At 34.0% G+C, this 13,362-nt stretch overlaps 1 protein-coding gene across 2 annotated transcripts in view; it reads left to right on the top strand.

Annotated features, from left to right (window-relative positions):
* The window catches only part of LOC110282735 (uncharacterized), a 17,166-nt gene extending 4,538 nt beyond the window's left edge, over positions 1–12,628 (top strand). The window contains exons 1-2 of one of the 2 annotated variants that reach the window (XM_043049950.2): positions 758–1,065; positions 8,167–12,628. In XM_043049950.2, the coding sequence (XP_042905884.1) occupies positions 8,311–12,426 (4,116 nt within the window). In that variant the 5' untranslated portion in view covers positions 758–1,065; positions 8,167–8,310 and the 3' untranslated portion in view covers positions 12,427–12,628. Of the gene's footprint in view, positions 1–757; positions 1,066–8,166 lie in introns of those variants that run through there. The other variant, XM_071185336.1, reaches the window with a different exon arrangement.
* Positions 12,629–13,362: the final 734 nt, after the last annotated feature.

Genomic DNA, 13,362 nt, shown 5'->3' with positions numbered 1-13,362 from the left:
ATTTACGTCGCACTAGAGCTGCACAATGGGCTATTGGCGACGGTCTGGGAAACATCCCTGAGGATGATCTGAAGACATGCCATCACAATTTTGATCCTCTGCAGAGGAGATGGCACCTCCGCTTCGGTAGCCCGACGACCTGCCGAGCACTTTACGGCAGAACAATTTAACGAGGACCAATACCGCACACCCTCGGTCCCTACGCAGACTGATCCAAGTGGTCACCCACCCGCCCACTGATCGCAGTCAGTGATGCTTGACTTCGGTGATCTGCTGGAAACCGTGTCTTAACGATCAGTCTACTGCGGGACATTTAGTCAATCCTACGGAGACCCGTGGACTTCTATGTTCAATTCAAAAAACAGGGGGCCTCCCTGGGCGAGCAATCTCTGGTCAAATACTCTGTAACATTTAGATGGTGGGTTCGACTCCCGCTGTTACCTTGAATATATCTTTGTGATGTCCTTCTCTAATTTGTGCTGTCTATTCTTTAATTGTACAAGGGCTTATACGATGTCTTTATTAGTAGCACACAAAAGTGTGCGTGTTTAAGTATAACAATAAATAAATACGAAGAACAGCGAATAAGCTGTTTCCACATGGAAGAACCGATATCACAAATTACAGTATAACTTCTCAAGTAGAAAATAAGAGGCCTCCATGGATTGTCTTTCCGACAAAGCACGAAAGTAACAGGTACGAATCCAATCGTAACCTCTGGATATATCGTTAGACAGTCTTTCTCTAATTTTAGTTATCTGTTGTTCAATTCGGTAAGAGGTCTTTGAATTGAGTGAACAAGCCTGCATATGTATGAAATTTAATAAATAAATATATAAAAGAAAAAATTAAACATATAGCCTGGGTTGACGCATGACTCTAGCCGTTTCAGAGCGTTTTACGGTTGAACTGTTCTCCTCGATCAAAGAAGGCCCCATTAAAAGATGGATTTATAATAAGACAATTCAACTCTTGGACATTAAAATCTTAAAGATAAAATTTTTCTCTATACGTGTATTACGAAGGAGACTGTTGTCACTGTTTCGAATGTAAAGTTTTCTCAAGGTAATAGCATTTTCTATTTCTTTTTTTTCCATGAAATTTTAATGAAGTTTATTTTTAAATTAAAGCTTGACTTTGATTTAATATTTTTAAAGCAGGAATTAATATCCTTTTATTGAAATCAAGCTTCTTAATTATACTATAATTAAAAGACTTGGTTTAATAAAAAAACGTAAATTTTAAGTTTTTTGCATTTAACTTTTGAGCCTCTTTGATATTTAGTCTCTCTCTTTGATATTTAGTCTTTATTGATGAAATCAAAAATGAGTATTTTTTCTCATCATCCAAAATTTTCATTATGATTACAGTATTCTTTGAAATTTCATTTCTATTTATTCTAATAGCACGAGTGAAATTATATAAAAAAAATGTTTGGTGATAAAATTATATTAGATTTCTTTTTATAATAAAGTTAAAAGATCTAATCTAATTAATGTAAATTTATTCGCTCTTTATCAAACTATTGAAAATAAAATCATGTGTAGTTAAATATATGAACCAAATTAAGTGAAACCAAAGATTTTTGTATTGTACATTACTTTAAATTACCCATTTCTTTGAATATTTTTCGATTTTAACTAAAAATGTGCTAAATGACAAAAATATTTTGAATTATCATTGAGGTTGTTCTAAAAGTGTTTTATAAACTTTTGTGACACAATTTTCATGGAATACCTCATATCTGATGAAAGATAAGAATTACATAACTTTTATATTTTAAATTCTTTAATTTCAAGTCCAATATTTTTTACTTAGTTATTTGCAATACTTAAATTATAATGTGACTAAAATTACCATGTTATTAAAATTATCAAGTAATTCAGCTATGTTTTTACTCTTTAAATCTTTTTACGTTTCGAACAGTTGATCAGTTGCTGATCCAGGCTCTTTTGCCATTAAGAGCAATTTTGAATACATATCTTTTTATCATATAGAAAGGTGTCAAGGAAAGTTTCAATCTTTTAAAAAAACTGCAATGCAACTTTCTACAACTACGTTAAAAATATGCCAACTAAATTATTATGGGAAACGCAGCAATAAACATTTCGACAAAAAATCAGTTAAACCAGTATGTGCTGTATAAATTAGAAGCTTCAATTCGCCTCATTCCGAAGCGATGTGCGAAAAAAAAACTCAATACAGCTCTAGAATTTGGAAAAACAGAATGGTAGTTCATGGTACATCAATATAGTCGCACGTAAATTGGACAATCTCAAATAAACACTTCCAAAATAAATTAAATGATATAATTTTAAAAATATAAAAGCACATTTTTTTTACAGATAAATAGCAAAAATTATAACAAACATAAAAACTTGAACATAGCAAATTAAAAACAAAATAAAAATTGACCCCTTCCGAAATTCAAACAAATCCGATCAAAATGAGGTTCAAATTTTAAATTTTAAATTTTACTTAAATTAATATTAAGATTTCTCTGTTTTGCACCAATTTCATCTACTTTATCTTCGATAAAATCTTTTTCTTAACTATACCTGAGCACATTGCATTTCTTTCAACTATTTCCCTATTAGTACTACTTTGTAGGGGTGCCATTTTAAATAGTAAAAACATTGTGAAAAAAAAAATTCTTAGGCTTGACGCTTTAGTTTAATGTTACATGACGCTTTGCAAATTTAATTTTTTTAAAAATTCTTTCTGCAATGCAACTTGTAACAGCTTATGATAAGTTGATGATAAACAGTTTCGGAAAACAAGAGAATAGGTTGATTAAGCGAAATGGTCTTATAAAACTTTTCTAAATCGTTTACTTTGTTTGTTTTACTCCAATTTCTCCTACTTCATTATTTTCGAGAAAATTTTATTCTGCTTTAACCTTTTCTCAACTCATTTTTTTTCCAGTAATGTTCTGCTAAAATATTTTAGATTGAGTTATTAATCTAACTTATTACCTACAATTAATTTGATTTTAAGATCTTCGTTTTGGTGGGAAGCTGGATGGAATTTTCCAAATTTTTTATCGATTAAGAATTGAGCATAGACTTAAATTTGTGTATAAATAAACGAATTTACAAATTCTGAGTGAATAATTGCAAGTAAACTCGAAAGAAATTGTTAAATGTAGACTTATAATTTAAAAAATAGTAAAGGTGAATGATAAGTAATTACGGAGGCTAGTGAGCAGAGTCTCCTAGTAATCTTAAAATTAAGGAAAAAAATCTTAAATTTATTTTGTATGAGTATTTTCTGCTTATAAATAGTAACGAGAGTTTGTCATGTAATTTTTACTTACAGGAAAAAAAAGCTTTTTAAAATTTTTAGTAAGCTTTAAGCGTGTAAAATGTATTGAATGAGTTTCCGAAATTCATACGTTTATATAAGTTAAATCAACTGATAATTGGGCACCGTAAAGCGATGTTTTTTGGGCTCTTAGCTCTTGTCGTGTACAGTTAGCCAATAGTAAAAACTTATAATTCTTTCTTTTTCTTCTAATAATAATGTTTTCGTGACATTAAAGTTTAAAGGGTTGACCACAAATATGCTAACTAACTAATTCTAATTATTAAGTAACAGAATTCAAATAATTGTAATTTGTTTGGATTTTTGGATTTATTTCAAGTATACAAATCTATATACCTTACAATTCAATTTTCTTAGCGTAAGTAGATTATATAGATATAAAAATTATTTTTTACACGGAGGATAAACGACACCTAATTACACCTTAGGACAGTGGTCGGCAAACTTGTTAGCCAAAGAGCCAAATATGAACATTACAACAATTTTTAAAAAAATTGGAAGCCAAATCTGTTTGTTTAGTAAACTTTTATTACACTGAATGAGTAGTACACTAAATAAAACTAAATTTCATACTTAATAAATATTTATTAACGCGAACAATGTGCTTGCTTCTCCTTGGAAAGTTTGAGTAAGTCAGGTTTGTATGTTATACATGATTCCAAGTTCTCATCAATAAGACGACTTCTCAGTTTACTCTTGATAATGTTCATGCTTGAAAAAGATTGTTCGCATATATATGTAGAACCGAAAAGGGAAAGAACAGCAAACGCGAGCTTTTTCAGCTGATAGTAAGAGTCAGGAATACTATTCCAAGCGTTGAAATTGATCATGTCTTCCTTCTCCAGGTCATTCAAAGCAGACCACTTGTGTTGCGTACTAAGATCATCTTTTTTCTTCTCCAATATTTCCAATTCAACACAAAGTTCGAATTTAGAGCGCCATATCTCCTTGTTTTTTAAATCCAGCAATTGTATTTCAAAGCCACCAAAGTCAATTTCAAGAGGAGAAAATTTCAACTCGGTTATCAAAGCATTAAGAGGATTTTAATTTATCAAAATAAGATGTAAATTTTTTTCTTACCAATTTTTTTTAAAATGAAAATATTATTGCGCCTTCCGTGGATATTTGTGTCAGAGCCACACTTAAGGAGCCAAAGAGCCACATGCGGCTCTGGAGCCGCACTTTGCCTCCCACTGCCTTAGGATAAAAGAATTTTATTGCGTGCAAAAATACATTTTGATTAATTTAAAAAGTCTCCAAACTATGCTGAATTACGCAAAAAATGAAATTATCATTAAGGGGACCGAATTTCTGATCGTTCCTTTGAGTAAATTATTGTGGGCATATTTTCCAGACTGCGGCTACTTTGATGGTCAAAAATTCAAATCCGTCGAGAAAAAAAAATATTTATTCAGGATAGATGCGTTTTTTTTTCTGTCTGATTAAGTGACTTTTATCATTTGCGTATTATAAAAAGTACTGTTTAATCTGTAATAATCCACTACGCAAAAGGCAGTTTTTCTCCTAGATTTCCACGGAGAACTGCAGAATCAGACATAAGATTCCAAAAGTCGTTCGTTGCTTTTAAGTGTTAATAACTGGACACAATGTAAGTATCAACCTTCAGTCTAAACCAGTGGTTTCCAAATGACGGCCAGGGGGCCGCATCCGGCCCTCGAAGCCTTTTTTTGTGGCCCGCGAACTGAAATATATTAGTTGTAATTTTTCTGCGGACGATTTTTGTAAAAATCTATATGGGTTTAAAATACTTTTCTCATTAATAAAAACCTAATTTCTTCATTTCTGTGAAATTTATCATACCAACGGCGCAAAAAAATTTATTTCTCAGATATTGCACCCAAGAAAATATTAATTCAAATGCAAAATTAATCGTGTGTGTTGCTCTTTTTATTTCATTTTTTGTATTTTGTGATTATAATTTAGAATGTGAGTATCAGAAATTTTCTCGAAGAAATTCTCCAATTTAACTTTTTGAAACCACTCACTTTGGACGAAAATATTTGCACACACATTTGTAAATTTTAAATTCAAAATGTAAATATCTATTTTCTGGTGGTTGCAGCAAACAAACCGCAATTTTGTCATTTAACATTTTGTGTGCTATTATGAAAGTTTTAATACAAACCTTTTTAAAGTTTTATATCTTAACAATTAGATATCTGTTGCTCATTAATTGTTTAACAAATAGGTGCACATTAAAGTTATTGTAGCCAGAATTTTTTAATATGCAATTAAATATTTTTAAAAATCTACTTCTTATTTTAATTTACAATTCAATACTTTTGTTTTGTACGACTTGGTAAAAATCTGACAGTAATATTTAAATGTTCCTTCAAACATAAGTCGCACATAAAATTTTGATAAAGTTGCGGCCCGCCATTGGATTTGTGTTTTTAATTATGGCCCCCGGCCTCATGTTAGTTGGAAACCCATGGTCTAAACACTTGGATCGAGTAAATAAATCTTTTGTTGGTTTAACTTTGACCAGGCTGCGGGTGTTTCTTTAAACTTCGTTTCGCAATGCAGCTAGGTTTAACTTCGTTGTTTAGACTAGGTTTAAAGTTCTTCGTTCTGACAATTTAACCTTTGTATCCAGTGATTGTCAACGGCAGAGGCGTTTTACTGCAACACCGTAAGGCATGACCATCCTGCGTAAGAGAAAATTCAGTAAAACAAAAAATAATCTTGGACATCATACTTACTTGACAAAATGCCATAAAATTTCGATTTATTCCGATTACTACATCTTCTGCGTCATAAATTTGAGAAGTTGTCCAAAATCCATAATGCCAAATCTAAATACTCTGTTAAAAACAAAATCTCCCGCAGTGGATAGATCATAAAGACACGGTTCCCAGTAGAACACCGAAGTCCAGCATCACTGGCTGCGGTCAGTAAGCGGGTGGGTGATCACTTTGATCAGTCTGCGTAGAGACCGAGGGTGGGCGGCATCGGACCTCGTTAAACTGTCCTACCGTAAAGTGCNGCACCGTAAATTGATGTTTTTTGGGCTCTTAGCTCTTGTCGTGTACAGTTAGCCAATAGTAAAAACTTATAATTCTTTCTTTTTCTTCTAATAATAATGTTTTCGTGACATAAAAGTTTAAAGGGTTGACCACAAATATGCTAACTAATTCTAATTATTAAGTAAAAGAATTCAAATAAATGTCATGTTTATTCAGAGTATAAAGGCATGTTAATTAAAACAGAGTATAAATAGTCAACTGATATATCTTTCATATTTTGGATTTTGTAATTTGTTTGGATTTTTGGATTTATTTCAAGTATACAAATCTATATATCTTACAATTCAATTTTCTTAACGTAAGTAGATTATATAGATATAAAAATTATTTTTTACACGGATTATAAACGACACCTAATTACACCTTAAGTTAAGCTTCGTTCTGATAATTTAGCCTTTGTATCCAGTGACTGTCAACGGCAAAGGCGTTTTCTGCAACACCGTAAGGCATGACCACACTGCGTAGGAGATAATTTAGGAAAACAAAAAATAATCTTGGACTTCATACTTACTTGACAAAATGCCATAAAATTTCGATTTATTCCGATTACCACATCTTCTGCGTCATAAATTTGAAAAGTTGTGCAAAATCCTAAATGCCATCTCTAAATACTTGGTTAAAAAACACTCTCCCGCAGTGGACTGATCATAAAGACACGGTTCCCAGTAGAACTTCGGAGTCCAGCATCACTGGCTGCGGTCAGTAAGCGGGTGGGTGATCACTTTGATCAGTCTGTGTAGGGACCGAGGGAGGGCGGCATCGGACCTCGTTAAACTGTTCTACCGTAAAGTGCTCGACTTCGCGCAGGTCGCCGGGCTACCAAAGCAGCGGACCCATCCCCTCTGCAGAGGATCAAAATTGCGATGTCATGTCTTCGGGTCATCCTCACCGTCGCCAATAGCCCATTGTGCAGCTCAAGTATGACGTAAATAAAGTATCTACCTAACTACCTAAAAAATAAAATCATATTTACTGATTTGACATTAAAAATTTGAAAACTACATCACAAAAAAATTGTTGAAAACAAATTCATAATTCGTTTTCAACATAATGATAATGAGTTCAGAAGGAATTCATAATTTATAAAAAATTACTTGTTAAAATTATTTGTTTGAGTTGAATGTCAAAAAACATTACTTTCTGGTACCTCTTCAGGGGTCTATCCAGGCAGAATTGACTACCGTTTAGCGGTACCTTCACAAATTCAACTTTAGGAAAAACGGTAGTTTCACAAAATACTTTTCCTTAAAATTTTATTTTTGTGTCCCTTAAGAAACGATAAATTCATATTTTAACCATATTTTGTGTTGATTTTTTAATATTTCACATTGTGTCTAAATTTTCTCAAAAGGTACCTTTCAGAAAAGCCTAGGCAGACCCCTGCTCTTATGTAAAGTTAAATATGTCACATTTATAACACTCTTCTTCATACTTTTATTGCTTTTAATGATCCATATTTTTCAACCGTGTCTAAATAAAGCCATAGTTTAGTAACTAAAAAATTTTGTAAGACAATAAAATTATCCACAATGCAACAGAAAATTTTCTTCGTCTCTGTTTAGTAAAAATTGGAATAGTGAAATGATCTTAATAAAGTCGCAATGTAACTTCGGCGGTTGGCGAGAGCTCGTGAACAATTGATAAAGCCCTGTTGTATGTTAAAATAGAAATTACGTAATATGGAAAACTCCTTCAAAATAAAATTTACGCATTTCTTAAATAAGTTTTTGACCAAAATTGAACTATTTTAAAATTTTGAATTTTCGGTATTCTTATACATTTTTATAATTTCTAGGATTCCCATTGCTTAATATACACTACAAATCATCTTGGAACACTTTTTTTTGCAATTTAAGGGACAAGATACTAATAAATGCTACCACAGCTGGAAGAAATATAAGCAGAGTTTCATAAGTACAATTTAAGATCTATTAGCAACATGTCCTCTCCGAACACTTTTGATCCTGTAGCAATTGCAATTGAAATATGCAACAAAGATATTTTCAAACTGGAAGTTTTTTCTGGGATTTATTCGCATCAAGACACACCGGAGGATCGCAAAAGGAGTTGGGATGAAAAAATCGAAACCGTAACAGGAAGTTTGTTAGAAGATTATCCTAATTTAGAGATGAGTGAGCAAGAAGCAGTGATTGGTGCGGTGTTTACCATTGCTTTCAAGATGCTAACATGGATTGAATTTTATATGGGAACTTTTGGTTTCTCAAGAGACTTTTGCGTTGAATTTTTAGACTCTGCTTTGTTTACTCGTGAAGGTATAATCGATTCTCGAAGAGTGGAAACAAAAATGTCAGAAAAAACGCCTACTAATTTACAGAGGTTTCAGCTGGCTAGTTTCTACTGTCAGTGGATGGCCATTCCAGGATTGTTCAATAATTTGTCGACACAAGACAAAGAATTGGTTTATAATGCAAATGAGCCTGAACTTGTAAAACAACCCGATATAATTAAATTTTGGTCATATCATGCTATGGGAGAATTGGATAAATTAAAAGGAGATGACATACTCGATCAGTTCAGATTAAAAACTGCTATAACTAGTGGATCCCAATTAGCTGTAAATTACTGCATGGAAAGGACAAGATCAAGACAGAGTTGTCTAACGGATATTGCTGTTAGCATATTCAGACACAGAGTACAGAGAGAAATAAGATCCAATGAACATATGAACATAGTCGACGACTGGATTGTTTTCAGAGATAAAACCTATAACTGTGCTGAAGAATCTTGGGTACCAGATAATTTTTTCGCTGACATATTTTATTCGCTCATTTCAGCTATGTCTCAATCACAAAAACTAGATTTCTGGAGACAGGTTTTTAGTGTCAAATTCATCCTGTCCGATAGGAGAATAAAACATCTAGTTTACGTCAAAGTTTTTGAAGGCTTTTTGTGCTGGCCTTACCAAGAAATGTTTCTGGAGTTCTGGAAAACATCTTGGCCTCGATTATCGTTGAGTGTTTTTAGTTTGCTTCTCTTAAATATAATCAAGAGGATCGAACCTGGGCGTGGTCACTTTTGGTATGGTGAAGAAAAGTTCTACGATTATAGAAAATTCCTGATGGATATCTGGATAGACAGCCCAAAGGATGCTAAAATGCGTTTATTTCAAGACTATGCAAATAACATTCTTGAACTATTTAAATCATTGTATAACCTAAAATCGTTCTCAGAAAGGGACAGGAGAAACATAAAAGCAATTATAGAATCTTCTACAGAAAATGAAGGATTTCCTTACATGATATCTGATAGTGGGTTTAAGTTTGCTATTATGCTTTTAGATAGTAAAAGAGTGGATTTATTTGACGAACTAGTTTCTTCTTGTTTCATTACTCCCGAGAAAGTGCGAGTTTACAAACTGAAAGTAATTCTTTTAAAGTCAAAGAAGGAATGCTTGGAATTTGTAAGAAACAAAAAGTGGAATGAAGCCGAAGAAAGCTTGAAGTGGAGTGAATATGAATTGAGCCACGAGGATATGCTAGCTATTAAGAATATACTTATTTCGTGTAAGGCTGGAGTAAAAACGTGCATTGCTCTTTGGAAATCAGATCCAGACTTAGCAGATCAATTTGTTCGTTGGTGTATACCCGCAGAAGAAGTGTTATGCTTCAAGCATAGACTTATTTTGGGTGAAATTGGACAAAAAGAAACCAGAGAGTTTTGTATTGCAAACACGGAGACAGCAGATAACTTTGTTAGTTGGTGTCTGCCACCAGATGTGCGCGTGAGCTTTAAGGATATATTGATGTATCAAGTGGGATCTATATGTATGTGCACAAAATATGTGCTAAAAGATGACACTCCTGAACTTGCAGACAAATTAATACAGTGGTGTCTTCCTGAAGAAAAAAGAAAAGAATACAAAAAATGGCTAGGCCACAATAAAATTGAAGTTTTTCCAACTTTCAAATCAAATTTCAATGGTATTGAAAATTGTACGGATGATGAATTTCCAGATAAGTTATTCAATTGGGAACCTGCGAAAAAAATGTTTTCGTGGTGCTTTGCATTAAATCATAAAAGGGAAGAAACTGTAGCTTCAGACGCTGAAGAAAAGGTAATTTCTTCAGATCCCGAAGGAACAAAAGACATTACCACAGATCCCGAAGGAACAAAAGACATTGCCACAGATCCCGAAGGAACAAAAGACATTGCTACAGATCCCGAAGGAACGAAAGACATTGCTACAGATCCCGAAGGAACGAAAGACATTGCCACAGATCCCGAAGGAACAAAAGACATTGCCACAGATCCCGAAGGAACAAAAGACATTGCCACAGATCCCGAAGGAACAAAAGACATTGCCACAGATCCCGAAGGAACAAAAGACATTGCCACAGATCCCGAAGGAACAAAAGACATTGCCACAGATCCCGAAGGAACAAAAGACATTGCCACAGATCCCGAAGGAACAAAAGACATTGCCACAGATCCCGAAGGAACAAAAGACATTGCCACAGATCCCGAAGGAACAAAAGACATTGCCACAGATCCCGAAGGAACAAAAGACATTGCCACAGATCCCGAAGGAACAAAAGACATTGCCACAGATCCCGAAGGAACAAAAGACATTGCCACAGATCCCGAAGGAACAAAAGACATTGCCACAGATCCCGAAGGAACAAAAGACATTGCCACAGATCCCGAAGGAACAAAAGACATTGCCACAGATCCCGAAGGAACAAAAGACATTGCCACAGATCCCGAAGGAACAAAAGACATTGCCACAGATCCCGAAGGAACAAAAGACATTGCCACAGATCCCGAAGGAACAAAAGACATTGCCACAGATCCCGAAGGAACAAAAGACATTGCCACAGATCCCGAAGGAACAAAAGACATTGCCACAGATCCCGAAGGAACAAAAGACATTGCCACAGATCCCGAAGGAACAAAAGACATTGCCACAGATCCCGAAGGAACAAAAGACATTGCCACAGATCCCGAAGGAACAAAAGACATTGCCACAGATCCCGAAGGAACAAAAGACATTGCCACAGATCCCGAAGGAACAAAAGACATTGCCACAGATCCCGAAGGAACAAAAGACATTGCCACAGATCCCGAAGGAACAAAAGACATTGCCACAGATCCCGAAGGAACAAAAGACATTGCCACAGATCCCGAAGGAACAAAAGACATTGCCACAGATCCCGAAGGAACAAAAGACATTGCCACAGATCCCGAAGGAACAAAAGACATTGCCACAGATCCCGAAGGAACAAAAGACATTGCCACAGATCCCGAAGGAACAAAAGACATTGCCACAGATCCCGAAGGAACAAAAGACATTGCCACAGATCCCGAAGGAACAAAAGACATTGCCACAGATCCCGAAGGAACAAAAGACATTGCCACAGATCCCGAAGGAACAAAAGACATTGCCACAGATCCCGAAGGAACAAAAGACATTGCCACAGATCCCGAAGGAACAAAAGACATTGCCACAGATCCCGAAGGAACAAAAGACATTGCCACAGATCCCGAAGGAACAAAAGACATTGCCACAGATCCCGAAGGAACAAAAGACATTGCCACAGATCCCGAAGGAACAAAAGACATTGNAAAGAACAGAGCTCCAGAGCCGGAAGGAGAAAACGTTGCTATAGACCCTGAAGAAGAAATGAAATTCAAACGAGCATTTCTCAAAAAATCGCGAAGGGAAATTATATGTAAATGCATAGAGTCTAACAACTGGAATGTAGCTGATAGGTTCTTATCATGGCTTAACTTGGATCAAATAGACTTGAGAACGGTGAAAACCGAACAAATTTGTAGTGACACGGAAACAGGAGATCTACTTACTGACCTTTTGTCTAGGGAAAAGACTGATCCAAAATTTGCAGAGACTGGGGGTAAACAAAGAACAATCGAACGCTTTATACATTGGTTTTTAGTGGATGATGTATCTATTGTCAAGGTCTTTATAATGAGATTAAACCGTTACAGTGATGACAGTATTGTACAAAACATAATTGACAAACTGAAACAGAGGGATGACATCGAAGCAATTAAAGAACTTTTAATGATATATTAAATGTTTAGCATACAGCTCATTTTATTTCGCTTTTAAAATTTTACTTGAGCTTGCTTTCAATGATTTTGAAAATTATTGCATAAGCCTTTTATTATGTAATTAAGGTATGTGAAAATATTAATTTGGTTGTAGAGTTTTATTAAATTTTGGTGTTCAATAATTCAATCTTTACTCATTTTTATTAAAATTTGTCCTGACTAAATTCTAGTATTTATTCATATTCAGATTTTAGAGATGAAATTCTTATTTATTTGTTCACATTCAGATTTTATGAGATGTTAATCTTATTAACATAGCTCATTTCATAATTCAATGTTCAAAGCAATTAAAGAAAAAGTTCATCCTTTTAATTTTAATAATTTACTAATTGAATGCATACTAATTATGGTCGATGGATTCTGAAGAATAACCGACATACAGAGCACAAAAAAAAAAACTGACCACCATGAATAACTTTTGATCGAATCTTCACTTTTAGGACTCAATCTTACAGATTTGAAGGGGTAACCTCATATGGTAATTAGTGCCGACGATATAGTTAGTTACGAAATCAGACACACATGCGTACTTTCTCTAAATAAACATAACTTTTTTTTAAAGGATTCGGATTTTTGGCCTCCAAAATATGGGGTAGCCGCAATCCGGGAAATGTGGTCCTAATAGTTTAGGAGAAGCAGCAGGAGGGCGGTCCAAAATTTGGACTCCTTAACGCTAAATTCACTTTTTGCGTATTTCGCCATAACTCGAGAACTGCTAAAGCAAATTTATAATTTTGCACACAAATGTAAGATTTTGTCTCTAAAGATAATTCCATTCAAAAAATAACTTTTAGCGAATATTATTTTATTTATTAATAGTCAGAAAAAATTCAAATTTAGAAATACACAAATTTTTACATTATTTTAAAGAATGTAATCTTGTATGACAAAATACAAA

The sequence above is a fragment of the Parasteatoda tepidariorum genome, chromosome 9 (assembly GCF_043381705.1).
Source record: "Parasteatoda tepidariorum isolate YZ-2023 chromosome 9, CAS_Ptep_4.0, whole genome shotgun sequence".
Taxonomy (NCBI): Eukaryota; Metazoa; Arthropoda; class Arachnida; order Araneae; family Theridiidae; genus Parasteatoda; species Parasteatoda tepidariorum.
Note: the sequence above shows the minus strand (reverse complement) of the source record. Positions and strands in the feature narration are given on the sequence as shown.